General features: G+C 41.8%; 1 protein-coding gene across 1 annotated transcript in view; it reads right to left on the reverse strand.

Annotated features, from left to right (window-relative positions):
- zcchc14 (zinc finger CCHC-type containing 14) overlaps positions 1–18,566 on the reverse strand; it is a 134,858-nt gene that overhangs the window by 68,109 nt on the left and 48,183 nt on the right. The window contains exons 4-5 of the mRNA XM_033035633.1: positions 16,660–16,731; positions 578–687 (exon numbers count right to left, since the gene is read on the reverse strand). Coding sequence (XP_032891524.1) covers positions 578–687; positions 16,660–16,731 — 182 coding nt within the window. The remainder of the gene's footprint in view (positions 1–577; positions 688–16,659; positions 16,732–18,566) is intronic.

Below are 18,566 nucleotides of genomic sequence, written 5' to 3' on the forward strand. Positions count from 1 at the left end.
GAGGGTTTCAGCTCAGGGAGAGGTTGGATAGTTTGGGAATTTTTCTCTGGAATGTCAGAGGTTGAGGGGAGATTTGATACAAGTATATAAAATTATACGAGGCATAGATAGGGTAAACAGTCAGAACCCAAACCCAAGGGTGGAAATGTCCAGCACTAGAGGGCAAGCTATATGATGAGAGGGGGAAAGTTTAATGGAGATGTGAGGAGCAAGTTTATTTTTGCACAGAGTAGTGGGGGCGTAGAGCATTTTGCCAGGGGTGGTGGTGAAGGTAGATACAATAATGGCATTTAAGAGGCTTTAAGATAGACACATGGAAGTGCAGGGAATAGAGGGATATGGATCATCTACAGGCATATGTGATCAGTTTAACATCAAGTTCAGCACAAACACTGTGAATGAGATATAGCGTTTATTTGTCAGGTTGAAGACTGTGTCGGAACTCTTTCTCGTTCCACAGATTCTGCCTGATGTGATTCCAACCATTTTGTTTTTTAATCCAGAATCTTTAGATCCCTGCAGGATAATATCCTGTATTTTTTAAATATTTGACTGATCACATAATTAAAACTTTTACCTGAGATATGGCTCCAGTTCAGCAAATGTTTTCTCTTCTGTGCAAAAATCAAGGTCCTTGATTTGGGGAATGACACTTTCCAAATTCTCATCCTGGAACATTTGAGGAAGCTGTAATATGAAAAGATATTTTGTGTTTATGATATCGCTGTTCAAACATAATAGGACAGTTTATTCTGATATAGGTATCCTGAAAAAGATTGTTTGCTGAACAAAAACAAGATCAAAAAGGCAAAGAGATCAGGATTTTGTCGTATAAAAGTCTCGTATTTCAGGGTTTCCATTCAAGATATTCCCAAATATCAATTTTTTCTCCAATTTCATTGGCATGGGCGCAAACAGCTACATATACCTCATGGCAAACCAATTTCAGGCTTACTGGGCAGGCGCACGATAGAGCCAAAGAGTCATGAAACTGTACAGCATGAGCATAGGACATAGTACAGCACAGCACAAGAACAGGCCCTTTGTCCTACAATGTATGTGCTGAACATGATTGTTTGTGAGTGATCCATTACAAAGTCTGGAGTGAACCATTAGTCTTTTATTAAGATCATAAAGAGAGAGCGTTACACACAGCTGTGCTCATCACATCAGCTCACGTACTAACTGCCATAGCATAACGACAGGGTGATAAAACTACAGTACTCATGATGCCCAAACCACAGACTGGATTATTTGATGGCAGTGTTTAAATCCTTTGGGTTCATACAGATCCTGATTTCGCCTTTATTCTTCTTGGTAGCTGCGACCATGGTGGAAACCCAGGCAGATGGGTCATTGACAGGGGCAATCACGCCCAATGCTTCCATTCTGAAAAGTTCATTTTTGACGCGGTCCCTCATTGCGTGCGGGATTCGGTGGGGGGGGGGGGGGGAGAAAAAACGAACAACTGGTGCGACCAGTTATAATAGTGTACATGGTAGGGAGCTTGCCAAGTTTATTTTCAAAAAGGTCCTTGTACTCTGAGAGTGGTTGTCGAGTAGGACTCTGGTTGGGAGACAGCTGGTGCACAGCTTTACGAAAGGTGACCAGGCCCATATCATGGCATGCATCGATACCCAGCAGGAGGGGCACTTCCCCTCACACAATAAAAAAAATCCAGGTTGTAGACCTGGGACACCAGGTGGCATGGCAGCTCCCCTTTTCCAACTGGCTGAACTTCACCTCCACCGAATGGGTACAGCTTGGCATTGGTTTTCCTGATAGGTTCTTTGTTGTGAACTTTTCTGAAGTCAGATAAGGAAAGGACGTTGCAGCGAGCCCTAGTGTCTATCTTCACTACAACCTTGGCATTATTGAAACGTGTCATGGGATCCTTGTGTTTGCACAACGGATCCGTTAAGGAATGTATGTTATGGCTGCCTTCCTGCAGCTCAGGCGATGATGGCCCAGCAGGTGCCAAAGTGGAGACTTCTGGTAGGTATGTTGCAAAGCCTACCTGAAGCGTCGTTGAAGATCTGCTGCTGAGGGTGTGCGCGATTTTGGCGCCGTTTAGAGGGGGCGGTTTTAAAACGCGATTTTCTCTAAGCTGTTCCAATCGAAAATGTTCAGCCTAGTTAATTATTAACGAAAAATCGCTGGAAGACCCCGTCACAAAAGCTATTATTAGGTTTAAAGGCCTTGAATAATAGTTATAGTAGTTTAAAAATCAATCTCTAAACCCGCGACCGCCAGCAACCGCAGGGTCTCATAAAGCAAATAGCAGAAGTTAGGTTGTATATTTTTACATTAAAAAGGGCTTCTAAAGATCCCTTTATACTAAGTTTAATATTGCGAGTAGCTCAATTTGGGCCCATTATATCGCGCAGTATTTTTCTGGGCATTTGGGGCACAAATCTACCGCAATGTGAACGTTCTAAACCAGCGCGTTCCACAGAGACCCACTGGAAAGCTGATTTAAATGGGCATTTATTTACAGCAATTAAACACTAAATTCCTTCCATTTGGCCTATAAATTAATGTAAATGAGATTTAAAAATCATGTTTTATTGTGAATTATTTGTGAATATTATTTGGACATTTAGGCTATTTAAAAATGTTAATCATTTATTAAGAAATGGATAGATGTTTAGATCTAGTAATTGAAGTCTGAAATTAGCTACAATTAGGTAACTAACTAATTATATGCTTTAATTTCAGGTCATCCAAGTAAGATTATTTTATATTTGTTTCAGAATGCTTCAATCTATGATAACTGAAAATTTCATTCAGTTCTCTTAATTTTTAAGAAAGTTATGGGCTTTTGACTGTTCACGATCACAGCTTTTTTGTTATGTCCATAGAAAATCAATAGGGAACAAGATGCTCATTTCCCAGTATGAAAATGGCCATAACATTTTAAATACTTGAGATATGAAAGTGAATTAGGTGTCAAATTAAACTTATTTTTATGCTTTATCTGATGGGATAAATTACAGACTTGATTTTTAAAATCTCAAAATTTTGTAACATTGCTACTTCTGGTCTCCAAGTGGAGGCGTGGGTTTGTAACCCACTTCTGACACCATGTTTGCAAGTGATCCATTACAAAGTCTGGAGTGAACCATTAGTCTTTTATTAAGATCATAAAGAGAGAGCGTTACACATAGCTGTGCTCATCACATCAGCTCACGTACTAACTGCCGTGGCATAACAACAGGCTGACAAAAGTACAGTGCTCATGATGCCCAAAACCTGGTCTGGATTATATGGTGAATGTGTGACATGCATAATATGTGTAGTGGAGATTATATAAGCATGGATTAATATGGTTAATCTACAATGAATGCATCACTTATCTACTTGCCATTAACCCATATTCTTCCCTATCCATATGCCTATTTCAGTCTTTTAAATGCCACTAATGTATCTGCTTCAACCACTATCCCCTGCAGTACATTCCAGGCACTCATCACCTTCTGTCTTTAAAAACTTGTCCCAAACATCACTTTTAAACTTTACCCCTCTGACCTTAAAGTGATGTCCTCAGGTATTTGAATTTCCATCCTGGGAAAAAAGTTCTGACTGCCTACTCCATCTATGCCTCTCATAATTGTATATACTTGTGTGAGGTGACACTAAAATGGGTGGTATTGTATAGAGGAAAGATGGTTATCAAAAATGACAGTGGGATCTTGATCAATTGGGCAAGTGGGCTAAGGAATGGCATATACAGTCTTAGAGTCATACAGGGGGGAAAAGGCCTTTTAGCCCAACTTGCCCCCTCTGCACTAGTCCCCCCACCTGCTTGCATTTGGCCCATATTCCTCTGAACCTATACTATCCATGTAGCTGTCCAAATGTTTTTTAAACGTTATGATATTGCCTACCTCGACTTACCTCCTATAGCAGCTCCACTTAAACCTATGTCCTCTGGTTCTTGATTCCTGCGCTCTGGGTAAAAGACCTCTACATTTATTTTACCTATTCCTCTCATGATTTTACACACCACTATAAGAACGTCCTCCGGTCGTCCTCCTGCGCTCCAAGTATAAAATCCTAGCCTGCTCAACCTCTTCCTTTAGTTCAGGCCCTTGATTCCTGGCAACATCCTTGTAAATTTTCCCTGCACCCTTTCCAGCTTAACAACATCTTTCCTACAACAGGGTGACCAAAACTGAACACTATATTCTAAATCTGGCCTGCTGCATGACTCTGAGATTATATCAGGTGTTCCAACAATTTCTAGCATTTCAGAAAAAACAATCCAAGTCTGTCTAACCTCTTATTGTAGTGAAAGCTCCCTGCTGCAGGCATAATTCTGGATAATCTCCTCTGCACTCTTTTCAAAGCTTCCATATCCTTCCAGAAATGGGGCAACCATAAGTACACGTAATACTCCAAATGAGGCCTAACCAAAGTCTGATAAAGTTGCATTGTGACTTCTTGACTCTTATACTCATTGCTTTGACCTATGAAAGCAAGCACACCATATGCCTTCTCTACCACTCTATCTACTTGTGTTGCCACTTTGAGGGAGTTATGGACATGCCCAAGATCCCTCTGCACATTAATGCTGTTAAGGGTCATGCTATTAATTGTTTATTTTCCCTTTACATTTGACCTCCCAAAGTGCAACACCTCACACTTGCTCGGATTAAACCCCATTTGCCATTTCTCTGCCCATTTCAACCGTTCAAAGCCGCCACCACACAAAGGCCTGACTTGGGTCATGGGAGCAAAGTGCTGCCATCCAGTGGGGAAATAAAGAACATGCTGGGCTGCACATGAAGCTGAAACAATGTGGTTTCAAGTCAAGTCAAGTCACGTTTTATTCGTCACTTGCACATAAAGTGCAAGTGAAATGAATTTGCCAGCAGCGGTACAATTAAAAAAAAACACACAATAAAAATTTAACACAAACACCCACACAGCATTCATCACTGTGGTGGAAGGCACAAAAATTGGCCAGTCCTCCTCCATTTTCCCCTGTGGTCGGGTCCTCAACCCTCCGCAGTCGCCGCTGCGGGCGTCCAGATGTTCAGACAAGGTAAGTCCAGATGTCCTGAATCTGTCCCCTTCCTGGCATGCTATGGCTTGAGCACCAATTTTCTGGCACCTTCGGTTCCAGAGCCTTTCTGGATTATCTACTTTTCTAGACCGCCTTTATTCCCACTCTTTGCCTTCAGAGTGCAGAAAATCCTCAAGGGCGAAGGTGAACATCCGGAAGTGGTAGTGCATGTCGGCACAAACGATGTCGGAAAGAAGGGGATGAATATTCTGCAGCGTGACTATAGAGAGCTCGGAAAAATGCTGAAAAGCAGGACCTCCAGGGTTGTTATCTCCGGTTTGCTTCCAGTTCCTCGTGCTGGCGAGAGCAGGAACAGGGAGATACGGGACCTGAACGTGTGGCTGAGGAACTGGTGCACGGGGCAGGGATTTAGATTCTTAGATCACTGGGATCTGTTTTGGGGTAAGGGGGAACTGTACAAAAGGGACGGATTGCATCTTAACAGGTGTGGGACCAGCATTCTGGCAGGCAGGTTTGCCACTGCTACACGGGTGGTTTTAAACTGAATAAGGGGGGTGGGGTGTCGAATGGGCTAGTGGAGGATGGAGTTAAAGGGAAAGGGTTTCTTAAATGTGTGAGCGTAGAGACAGAGGGGTGTAAAATGAGGGTAGAAGCAATAGGTAGCAAGGTGAAAAGTAAAAGTGGCAGGCCGGAAAATCCAGGGCAAAAATCAAAAAGGGCCACTTTTCAACAAAATTGTATAAGGGGTAAGAGTGTTGTAAAAACAAGCCTGAAGGCTTTGTGTCTCAATGCAAGGAGCATTCGTAATAAGGTGGATGAGTTGAATGTGCAGATAGCTATTAATGACTATGATATAGTTGGGATCACGGAGACATGGCTCCAGGGTGACCAAGGCTGGGAGCTGAACATCCAGGGATATTCAATATTCAGGAGGGATAGAGAGAAAGGAAAAGGAGGTGGGGTAGCGTTGCTGATTAGAGAGGAGATTAACGCAATGGAAAGGAAGGACATTAATTTGCAGGATGTGGAATCGGTATGGGTAGAGCTGCGAAACACTAAGGGGCAGAAAACGCTGGTGGGTGTTGTGTACAGGCCACCTAACAGTAGTAGTGAAGTTGGAGATGGTATCAAACAGGAAATTAGAAATGCGTGCGACAAAGGCAAAACCGTTATAATGGGTGACTTCAATCTACATATAGATTGGGTGAATCAAATTGGCAGGGGTGCTGAGGAAGAGGATTTTTTGGAATGTATGCGGGATAGTTATCTAAATCAACATGTAGAGGAACCAACGAGAGAGCAGGCTATTTTAGACTGGGTATTGAGTAATGAGGAAGGGTTAGTTAGCAGTCTTGTTGTACGTGCCCCCTTGGGCAAGAGTGACCATAATATGGTTGAGTTCTTCATTAGGATGGAGAGTGACATTGTTAATTCAGAAACAATGGTTCTGAACTTAAAGAAAGGTAACTTTGAGGGTATGAGACGTGAATTGGCCAAGATTGACTGGCAATTAATTCTAAAAGGGTTGACGGTGGATATGCAATGGAAGACATTTAAAGACTGCATGGATAAACTACAAAAATTGTTCATCCCAGTTTGGCAAAAGAATAAATCAGGGAAGGTAGTGCATCCATGGATAACAAGGGAAATCAGGGATAGTATCAAAGCGAAGGATGATGCGTACAAATTAGCCAGAAAAAGCAGCATACCGGAGGACTGGGAGAAATTCAGAGACCAGCAGAGGATAACAAAGGGCTTAATTAGGAAAGGAAAAATAGATTATGAAAGAAAACTGGCAGGGAACATAAAAACTGACTGCAAAAGTTTTTATAGGTATGTGAAAAGAAAGAGATTAGTTAAAACAAATGTAGGTCCCTTGCAGTCAGAAACAGGTGAGTTGATCATGGGGAACAAGGATATGGCGGACCAATTGAATAACTACTTTGGTTCCGTCTTCACTAAGGAAAACATAAATAATCTGCCGGAAATAGCAGGGGACCGCGGTCAAAGGAGTTGGAGGAATTGAGTGAAATCCAGGTTAGCCAGGAAGTGGTGTTGGGTAAATTAAATGGATTAAAGGCCGATAAATCCCCAGGGCCAGATAGGCTGCATCCCAGAGTACTTAAGGAAGTAGCTCCAGAAATAGTGGATGCATTAGTAATAATCTTTCAAAACTCTTTAGATTCTGGAGTAGTTCCTGAGGATTGGCGGGTAGCAAACGTAACCCCACTTTTTAAGAAGGGAGGGAGAGAGAAAACGGGGAATTACAGACCAGTTAGTCTAACATCGGTAGTGGGGAAACTGCTAGAGTCAGTTATTAAAGATGGGATAGCAGCACATTTGGAAAGTGGTGAAATCATTGGACAAAGTCAGCATGGATTTACAAAAGGTAAATCATGTCTGACGAATCTTATAGAATTTTTCGAGGATGTAACTAGTAGCGTGGATAGGGGAGAACCAGTGGATGTGGTGTATCTGGACTTCCAGAAGGCTTTCGACAAGGTCCCACATAAGAGATTAGTATACAAACTTAAAGCACACGGCATTGGGGGTTCAGTATTGATGTGGATAGAGAACTGGCTGGCAAACAGGAAGCAATGAGTAGGAGTAAACGGGTCCTTTTCACAACGGCAGGCAGTGACTAGTGGGGTACCGCAAGGCTCAGTGCTGGGACCCCAGCTATTTACAATATATATTAATGATCTGGATGAGGGAATTGAAGGCAATATCTCCAAGTTTGCGGATGACACTAAGCTGGGGGGCAGTGTTAGCTGTGAGGAGGATGCTAGGAGACTGCAAGGTGACTTGGATAGGCTGGGTGAGTGGGCAAATGTTTGGCAGATGCAGTATAATGTGGATAAATGTGAGGTTATCCATTTTGGTGGCAAAAACAGGAAAGCAGACTATTATCTAAATGGTGGCAGACTAGGAAAAGGGGAGATGCAGCGAGACCTGGGTGTCATGGTACACCAGTCATTGAAAGTGGGCATGCAGGCGCAGCAGGCAGTGAAGAAAGCGAATGGTATGTTAGCTTTCATAGCAAAAGGATTTGAGTATAGGAGCAGGGAGGTTCTACTGCAGTTGTACAGGGTCTTGGTGAGACCACACCTGGAGTATAGCGTACAGTTTTGGTCTCCAAATCTGAGGAAGGACATTATTGCCATAGAGGGAGTGCAGAGAAGGTTCACCAGACTGATTCCTGGGATGTCAGGACTGTCTTATGAAGAAAGACTGGATAGACTTGGTTTATACTCTCTAGAATTTAGGAGATTGAGAGGGGATCTTATAGAAACTTACAAAATTCTTAAGGGGTTGGACAGGCTAGATGCAGGAAGATTGCTCCCGATGTTGGGGAAGTCCAGGACAAGGGGTCACAGCTTAAGGATAAGGGGGAAATCCTTTAAAACCGAGATGAGAAGAACTTTTTTCACACAGAGAGTGGTGAATCTCTGGAACTCCCTGCCACAGAGGGTAGTCGAGGCCAGTTCATTGGCTATATTTAAGAGGGAGTTAGATGTGGCACTTGTGGCTAAGGGGATCAGAGGGTATGGAGAGAAGGCAGGTACGGGATACTGAGTGGATGATCAGCCATGATCATATTGAATGGCGGTGCAGGCTCGAAGGGCCGAATGGCCTACTCCTGCACCTAATTTCTATGTTTCTATGTTTCTACCAGTCAGCCAATCTTGTATCTAGTCTCTAAATACCATGAGCTCCTGTCATGTTTAGCAGCCTCACATGTGGAAACTTATCAAAGGCCTTCTGAAAATCCAAGTAAACAACATCCAGACTCTATGTCTCTGCTTGTTACTTCCTGAAACAAATTCCAACAAATAGGTCAGGCAAGGTCTAATATTAACAAAACCATGCTGACTTTGGCCTATTTTATCATGTAGCTCCAAGTACCCTGAAACCTCATCCTTAATCCTCATCTCAGACTTCCTTTGTTAGCCACGGTTGCCTCATTCTTCCCTTTGTATGTTTCTTACATTTTGCGTCTTCTTCACCACACTGTCCACCTAACTCGCCACTTTTAGAGAACCATGTACCGGTAGACCCGAATCTCTCGGTTCTGAAACTCTTTCCAGGGCTCTACCATTTACAGTGCAAGTCCTACTCTGGTTTGACAAACCAAAGTGCAACACCTTACATTTGTTAGAGTTTACTTCCATTTGCCAATCCGTGGCCCATCTTCCCAACTGGTCTCTATTGTTGTAAACTTAAGATATCCTTCCTCACCGTCACCAACAATCTTGGTGCCATCGGCAATTTTACCAACAACGTTAACTGCATTGTCATCAAAACCTTTGATGTAGATAACCAACAGCAGTGAATCCAGCAATGACTCCTGCAGCATTCCACTGGCTACAGGCCTCTCATCAGATACTTGGAACATCTTAGTCTGGATCAGTTATATTATTTTTGCAGTTACCGGAGAATCATTAAAGGAGGTCAATTCGTCTGTCCCTCAAAATCTCTCTTTTCAGATATTTATCTAACTCACTTTTGAACACTATAATTCAATAAGCCTCCACCACATTATATACAAGTTATTCCTCACATTACTTTTGGTTGTTTTGCTAATCACCCCATTCTTTGTCCCTTTTGTCCTTGAACCTTTTGTCAATGGGAATAATTAATCTCAATCTACTTTGTTTATCCTCTTTAGAATTTTAAATATCTCTATTAGATCCCCTTGCTGCTTCCTCTGTTAGCAGAAGAACAATCCCAGCTGCTCCAGTCTATGCACATAGCCAAAGTAATGGGCCTATTCCACCTAGGTGATTTTTTTGGGCGACTACAAGCGACTGCCGCAAAATTTTCATCATGTGGCGACAATTTCTACTGTTGTAGATTGTTGTAGGTTGACATCGGTGTTGTCGTAGGTTTTCATAGGTGCTGTCGTAGGTGATTTTCATTAAAACTAGTCCCTGGCAGTCGCCTAAAGAGTCGCCTAAGTGGGACAGGCCCATTGAGCATCCCTAGAATCTCTTCTGCACCCTTTCTAAAAAATCAACATATTTACCAAAATGCGGTACTCTAAACTGGACACAATACTCAGATTATAACCAAACTAATGTTTTGCAAAGGTTCGTTAATTCAGATTTTTTTTTAAATAAGGTAAATTTAAATCTACAATGAGAGGTAAAACACACGTGCAATTCAAATTATATCAGGGGTAATTGATTCTTTAGTAGATTTAAGAGAAAATGCAAAAGCAACATAGGGAAAATTGTAAGCTTTTAAATGCACCAAGTTTTGGACTATGGTGTACTAGGGTCATTCCAGTGGATACAATAGTAATTCACAAAATAGATATCAAGAGAAAAAGTATATGGCGATGGGGATAATGAAGGAATTAACATTAATTGGATAAACTAATTGAAGAGCTGGCATGATGTGTTGAATGGTCTCTTCCTGTGCTTTAGGATTCTGATCAGCTTTTCGTAAACAGGGCCTGAATGATAATAGATAAGTTTACTATACTCTTGTAGATCTTGAGGATCTCAAGAAAGGTGATGTGAAGCAGTGAAACCGTATTTGGATCTCAGTAGGAGGGGAGAATGAATGGAAAGGATAAGAGGAATTAATAATTTGTCAAATGTGTTCATGAAAGTTTCCTCAGGCAATTTGCAAAGGGCCCTACAAGGGAGAAGGCAAAGTTTGATCTATTCTTAGGAAATCAGGAAGGTCAAGTGACTGAAGGGTCTGTGGACAAACCTTTTGGGACCAACGACTACTGTTCTATTAGCTTTAAAATAGTTATGGATAAAGACAGGGTGGTTAAAGTTCCACTGGTAAAATTCTGAATTTGGGGAAGGGCAACTTTGATGCTACTAGACAGGAACTTGTTCAAGTTGATTGGAGCAAATTGTTTTCATGCAAAGGAACGTTTGAAAAAGGGAATGTTTTAAAATCAGTGATGACAAGTATTCAGGGCATGCATGTTCCTGTTAGAGGAAAGGGAGGCAGGTGGGAATAAGGAAGCCTGGATGATGAGAGAAAATTGAGGCTCGTTCAGGAAAAAGGAGGAGGCATTGGACATGTATAGGCAGCTGGGATCAAGTGCATCCTTGGAGGTATCGGGGAGAAAAAAGGAAATCGGGAGAGGAAAAAGGAGACTGGAGATAGCACAGGCAGATAATATTAAGGAAAATCCAAAAATATTTTGTAAGTACATTTAGGGAAATAAGGTGACTAGAGAGAGAATAGGGCCCCTCAGAAACCAAAGTGGTCATCTTTATGTGAATTTGGAGGAGTTGGGCAAGGTCTTTAATGAGTATTTCTCTTCTTTATTAACTGCGGAGAAAGACATGAAGAGCTTGGGACGGGTAATGGAGATGTCTTGAGCTCAGTCCGTATTATGGTTGAGAGGGTGCTGGATGCTCCAAGTCCTATGAACATGGATAAGTCTTCCGGGCTTGATCAGATGTACTCGAGGACACAGTGGGAGGCAAGAAAAAGAAACTGCAGGAGCCCTGGTTAAAATATATGAATCATCGTTAAGCACGGCTGAGTTGCCGAAATACTGGTGGGTCGCGGAGAAGTACAAACTCTCCACAGACAGCAACTATAGTTAGGATCGATCCCAGGTCTCTGGCACTGTAAGGCACTGTGCCGCACTTTACATTCATCTCATTTGCCTGTATTCCACCCATGTTCCTCTACACTTTTCCTACCGATGCATTTGTCCAAATGCCTTTGAAACATTGTAAATATATTTGTCTCTGGCTGCTCACTTCCATCATGAGGTTTTGAGAGACTGGTGATGGTGCACATCAACTCCAGCCTCCCAGCCAGCCTTGATCCACTGCTTTCTGCTTAACATTGCAGCAAATCCACAGCAGATGCCATCTCCCTGGCCTTAACCTTATCTTTGGAACACCAAGACAACAAGGACTCCAACGTTAGATTCCTATTTATCGACCCATAGCTCTGCCTTCAACACCATTATCTCATCCAAACTCATCCCCAATCCCCTGGACACCCCCTTCTGCTACTGGATCCTTGATATTCTGACCCACAGACTTCAATCAGTGAAGATACATGACAACACCTCCTCCACCATAATTCTCAAATTTGGTGCTCCACAAAGATGTGTTCTCAGAACCCTAATATAATACCTAGAAACCCACAACTGCAGCACCAAACTCAGCTCTAATTCCATCTACATGGTTACAGAAGACAAACGTGGTGGACCAAATTACCAACATTGGTGAGATGGTGTACAGGAAGGAGAAAGAGAACTTGGTGACATGGTTTCCCTCAAAGTTATCAAGATAAAGGAGCTAGTTATTGACTTGAGGAGGCATGGTATAGTACCTGCCCAATCACCACTGATGTTACAGAAGTGCAAATAGTTGAGAGCATCAAGTTCCGTGGCATTAATATTACCAATTATCAATCGTGGACCGACCACATTGATGTGACAGCCAAGACGGACCACAAACACCCCTATAGCCATAGATAAGATAGCCAGTCAGAATCTTTCTCCCAGTGTCAAAATGTCCAACACTATAGGGAATAGGTATGTGAGAAGTGGAAAGTTTAATGGAGATGTGTAGGACAAGTAATTTTACACAGAGCCTTGAACACATTACCAGGGGTTTTGGATAGGCACATGGAAGTGCAGGGAATGGAGGGATATGGATCATGTAAAGACAATTTAACTTGGCATCATGTTTGGCCCAAATATTGTGGGCAGAAATGCCTGTTTACTTGCTGTACTGTTCTATGTTCTATTTCCTGAGGATACTGAGGCATGTCTCCAGTGACTCTTACATCAGGTTGTTTCACAGCTTGTTTTGGGAATAGTTCTTCCAAGCACAAGAAATTGCAGAGAGTTGTAAATAGATTAAAAAATACATCTATTGATGCTCCTGAACACATCATCAGTGATGTAACCTGGTGTCATTGGGTGTTTCGGGTCTTTCAACATCAGACACCCTCACCCAGGCGACCCAGCCCTATCCATCACACAGACCAGACTTCCCACTATTGCTTCCATCTACACTTCATGCTGTCTCAGAACAGCAGCCATAATCAAAGACTTCTCCCATCCCAGTCATTCTTTCTGCTCCCTGCTCCCATCTGACAAAAAGTACAGAAGCTTGTCAGAAGCGTACAGTACGCTATCTTTAAGAGCCCTATCTAGCTCTCTCTTGAAAGTATCCATAGAACCGGCCTCCACCACCCTCTGAGGCAGAGAATTTCACACTCACAACTCATCATCCTCTCATCCTTCTAAACTCCAGAGTGTACAAGACCAGCCGCTCCATTCTCTCAGCATATGACAGTCCCGCCATCCCGGGAATTAACCTTGTAAACCTACGCTGCACTCCCTCAATAGCAAGAATGTCCTTCCTCAAATAGGGGACCAAAACTGCACACAATACTCCAGGTGTGGTCTCACTAGGGTACTGTTTGATTCGCCTCTACTCCATTGAGGACATTGTACTTTGTCTATTGAACTGTTGAGTTACAATAGGCTGAGAACTATATCCTGCACTCTGTACCTTCCCCTTTGCTTTATCTATTGTAATTTCATTTGAACTGATTATACTTATGCATGGTATATCTGATCTGTTTGAATAGCAAGCAGAACAAAACTTTCCACTGTACCTCAGTACACGTTGCAATAATAAATCTAACCCAACCTATGGCCAATAGTTTTTTGTACCACTCTTTTTCAGCTTACTGCTTCGAGCACATTGTAGAGTGAGCAACAAATGCATTGCAAATTCTTAAAGCTTGGTTCCAACTGGTGTCCAAGCCTGCAATGACTTTACCAAATTAATAACAGCTGAATTATAATAACATTCTTAGTTTATATTAGATCCTCCAAGGAGGAAGAAGTTATTCTTAAGGCATTTCCTACTTACTAAATCTAACTGAGTGCTGAATATAAATAATTTCCTTTTCCTTTACAAGTATAGATCTTGTAACATTCTGGGTCAGTTTCACCAATATTAATCCAATGTATTAATATTGATTAATATGATTAATATTGTGTAGGGCAGCGCAGTGGCACAGCTGTGGAGCGAACCTGACCGCGGGCGCTGTCTGTTTGTACGGTCTCCCTGTGACCGTGCGGGTTTTCTCAGTGCTTGGATTAATTGGCCTCAGTAAATTGCCCCTAGTGTGTAGGATGCGAAAGTGGGATGACATAGAACTAGTGTATGGGTGATCAATGGTAGACGTGGACTTGATGGACCGAACAGCCTGTTTATACACTGCATCTCCAAACTAAACATTCCATTTGATGCCTTTTCTCCTACATAACCTTACAGGTGGTTTTTCAATTCAAATGATCATTTGTTTTTCAGGATTGTCCCGTGTTTTGTACAGTCTCTTCACAGAGACTATTTCAATAATAACTCACCTTAACATTTCAACAGATCCAACTAAAAAAATGCAAAAAGAAATGCAAGGACGGCACCGTTGCGCAGCGGTAGAGTTGCTGCCTTATAGTGCCAGAGACCCGCGTTCAATCCTGACTACAGGTGCTGTCTGTACGGAGTTACAGTTTCCTCCCACATCCCAAAGATTTGTAGGTTTGTAGGTTAGTTGGCTTCTGTAAATTTTCCCAAGTTTGTAGGATAGAACTAGTGCACGGGTGTTCGTTGGTCGGCATGGACTGGGTGAGCTGAAGAGCCTGTTTCCACACAGTATCTCTAAACTAAACAAAGCCAGTGCCAAACATAAATAATGAGCAGTTTCTTTCACATTTTCTCAGCAACAAATTTCCCTCTGCAGACAATATGATCTGATTATAATTCAAGGTGTGTAGGAAAGAACTGCAGATGCTGGTTTGAATCGAAGGTAGACACAAAATGCTGGAGTAACTCAACGGGACAGGCAGCATCTCTGGAGAGAAGGAATGGGTGACGACTCGACCCGAAACATCACCCATTCCTTCTCTCCATAGATGCTGCCTGTCCCACTGAGTTACTCCAGCATGTTGTGTCTATAATTCAAGATGATTCAGTTGAATAGACATAGACATAGAAAATAGGTGCAGGAGGAGGCCATTCCGCCCTTCGAGCCAGCACCGCCATTCATTGTGATCATGGCTGATCGTCCCCTATCAATAACCCGTGCCTGCCTTCTCCCCATATCCCTTGACTCCACTAGCCCCTCGATCTCTATCTAACTCTCTCTTAAATCCATCCAGTGATTTGGCCATTACAATTTTTGTTGATAAAATTAACAATCCAATTGAAGCATATAGGGTAAATTAGTCCAAAAGATAAAGATCTTATATGACCAACGGTTAAAGCTCTATGTATTTTCAACATAAGAATATAATGGGAATTTGATGCAATTGGAATCTATTCCAATAATTATTCTGGCACAATAACATTTTCTATTTACAAAATCTACATGCCAAAATGAACCATGTTGAAACTTCTGCAAAATATATATTTTTGGAGTTTTTTGCATCTCATGCCAAAATTGTGAATTGCAGTTGCAGCCATCTCTGGGCTAAATCTGCTTACATGATAGATTTTTCAACTACATTTATTGGAATCTCACTATAATAAATCACCATGTATGCAATTAGAATGTTAAATAAAAATATGATCTTTACCTTAAATATGGACTCATACTGAGAGGCAAATCCAACAAAATGCCTATTTATATTTGCATAAATGGCAGATCATTAAGGAGCAGTAATGTTACATCTTTGCATACTGGAAACACATGATTGTCTTCCTTCATCAGTATCATGAAAATCAAATCAAAGTGCACTTATCTCATTGTGGCATACCTAAATCAAAGGTTGGCTCAAATCTAACCCAATCTGCAGTTGTACAGAGATTGGGTTAGTGAGACCACACCTGGAGTATGGTTTGCAGTTTTGGTCCCCTAATTTGAGGAAGGACAATCTTGCTATTGAGGGAGTGCAGCGTAGGTTTACAAGGTTAATTCCCGGGATGGCGGGACTGTCATATGCTGAGAGAATGGAGCAGCTGGGCTTGTACACTCTGGATTTTAGAAGGATGAGAGGATACCTTATTGAAACATATAAGATTGTTACGGGTTTCGACACGCTAGAGGCAGGAAACATGTTCCCGATGTTGGGGGAGTCCAGAACCAGGGCCCACAGTTTAAGAATAAGGAGTAAGCCATTTAGAATGGAGACAAAGAAACACTTTTTCTCACAGAGAGTGGTGAGCCTGTGGAATTCTCTGCCTCAGAGGACGGTGGAGGCAGATTCTCTGGATGCTTTCAAGAGAGAGCTACATAGGGCTCTTAAAAATAGCGGAGTCAGGGGATATGGGGAGAAGGCAGGAACGGGGTACTGATTGGGGATGATCAGCCATGATCACATTGAATGGCGGTGCTGGCTCGAAGGGCCGACTGGCCTACTCCTGCACCTATTGTCTATTGTAGCCCACATCTTTCAGGATTTTATCCTAACCCATATAGTTTAGCAGAAATGTATCAATTAAAGAATTTTACATTAATATATTTCCATTCAAATTATTGGCTTTGATTAGAAAATCTGAAAAGCTTTGACTAGAAATTTGCTGCAACAATCTTGAAACACAGGATAAAAACAATTAAATTTCCCCCTGAACCTTCAAAAGTTTGTCTTCTAATCACGTTAGTTTCTCGGTTTTTACCTTTGCAAGAAATTCTTTCAGTTCCCGATTAGATTTGGTTACAAAAGTCACTGAGGAATCCGACCACAGTACCTAGAAATCAAAATTAAAAAATGTGCATTTTATAATACTGAAAACCTCAAAGCAATTAAGTCATCAATTGCAGTTGCTTGGGAGAATACTAAAACAGTACTTAACAGGGATTCTAAATTAAAATATTAAAACATTCATACAGATCCTATTTCAGCAGACTAATGCTACAGCAAAAAAGCATATAGGCAGAATTTAATTTTATCAACATTAGTCTTACATATTGCTATTTCCACAACCTTGAAAACTACAATAATTATGAGCACAAAGGCCAACATAATGCAATCCATTAATATCCTTTCAACAGAGAATATAAAGACTATTCTCTAGAATAAACTGGTGTAGTTACCACTGAGGATGGATCTGTCAAGCCACCTCAGGAGGAACCTATTATGCTGCAGTTGTTACTAGACTGTAAAGGTATACTTCTGTTAAGAAAATGCTCACATATTATAAGAACATAGGACCAGAATTAGACCATGTGGCCCATCGAGTCTACGCTGCCATTTAATCATGGCTGATCTATTTTTCCCTCTCATTCTCTTGCCTCCTCCCGTAACTATGGACGCCCTTACTAATCAATACTATCAATCTCTGCTTTAAAAATACCTAACGTCTTGACCTCCACAGCCATCTGTGGCAATGAATTCCACAGATTCACCACCCTCTGCTAAAAAAATTCCCCCTCATCTCCATTCTAATTGTACGCCTTTTTATTCTGAGGTGGTACCTTCTGGTTTTAGATTCTCACATAACTAGAAACATCCTTTCCATGTCCAGGCTTTTCGTTATTCGATAGGTTTCAATGAGATCACCCCTCATCGTTCTACACTCCAGTGAGTACCGGCTCAGAACCTTCAAATGTTCCTCATATGTTAACCCAATCATCCCTCGGACCACTCTCATAAACCTCCTCAGGATCCTCTACAAAGCCAGAACATTCTTCCTCACATATGGGGCCCAAAACAGCTCACAACTTCCAAATGTTGTCTCACCAGCGCCTTAAAAAGCATGTTTTATATTCTAGTCCTCTCGAAATGAATGCTTACATTGCATTTGCCTTCCTTCCTGCTGACTCAACCTGCAAATTAACCTTTCGGGAATCCTGCCCCAGCACTCCTAGGTCCTTTTGAACCTCCCATTTCTGAATCCTCTCCCCATTTAGAAATAAGAATATCCCTTTATTCCTGCTACCAATGTGCATGACCGTTCACTTTGATACACTGTATTCCATCTGCCACTTCTTTGCCCACTCACCTAACTCGTCCAAGTCTTCCTGCAGACTCCCTGCTTCCTCAACACTACCTGCCCCTCCACATATCTTCATATCATCCACAAACTTAGCCACAAAACCATAAATTCCATCATCCAGATCATTAACATATAATGTGAAGAGTAGCGGACCCAACACCAACCCCTGCAGAACACCACTAGTCATCAGCAGCCAACCAGAAAAGGCCTCCTTTATTCCCACTCTTTGCCTTCTGCCATCCAGCCAATCTTTTATCCATGCTGGTAGCTTCCCTCTAATACCATGGGTTCCTATCTTGTTTGGTAGCCTCACATGCGGCACCTTATCAAAGGCTTTCTGAAAATCTAAGTAAACAACATCCAAAGACTCTCCTTTGTTTATCCTGCTTGTTACTTCTTCAAAATCTCCAACAGATTTGTCAGGCAAGATCTCCCCTTAACAAAAAAATACTGAGTTTGGCATATTTTGTCATGTGCCTCCAAGTACCCCGAAATCTCATCTTCAATAATGGACTCTAAAATGTTATCAACCACAGAAGTCAGACTAACTGGCCTGTGATTTCCATTATTTTGCCTTGCCGCCTTAA

Source organism: Amblyraja radiata, chromosome 17 (assembly GCF_010909765.2).
Source record: "Amblyraja radiata isolate CabotCenter1 chromosome 17, sAmbRad1.1.pri, whole genome shotgun sequence".
NCBI lineage: Eukaryota > Metazoa > Chordata > Chondrichthyes > Rajiformes > Rajidae > Amblyraja > Amblyraja radiata.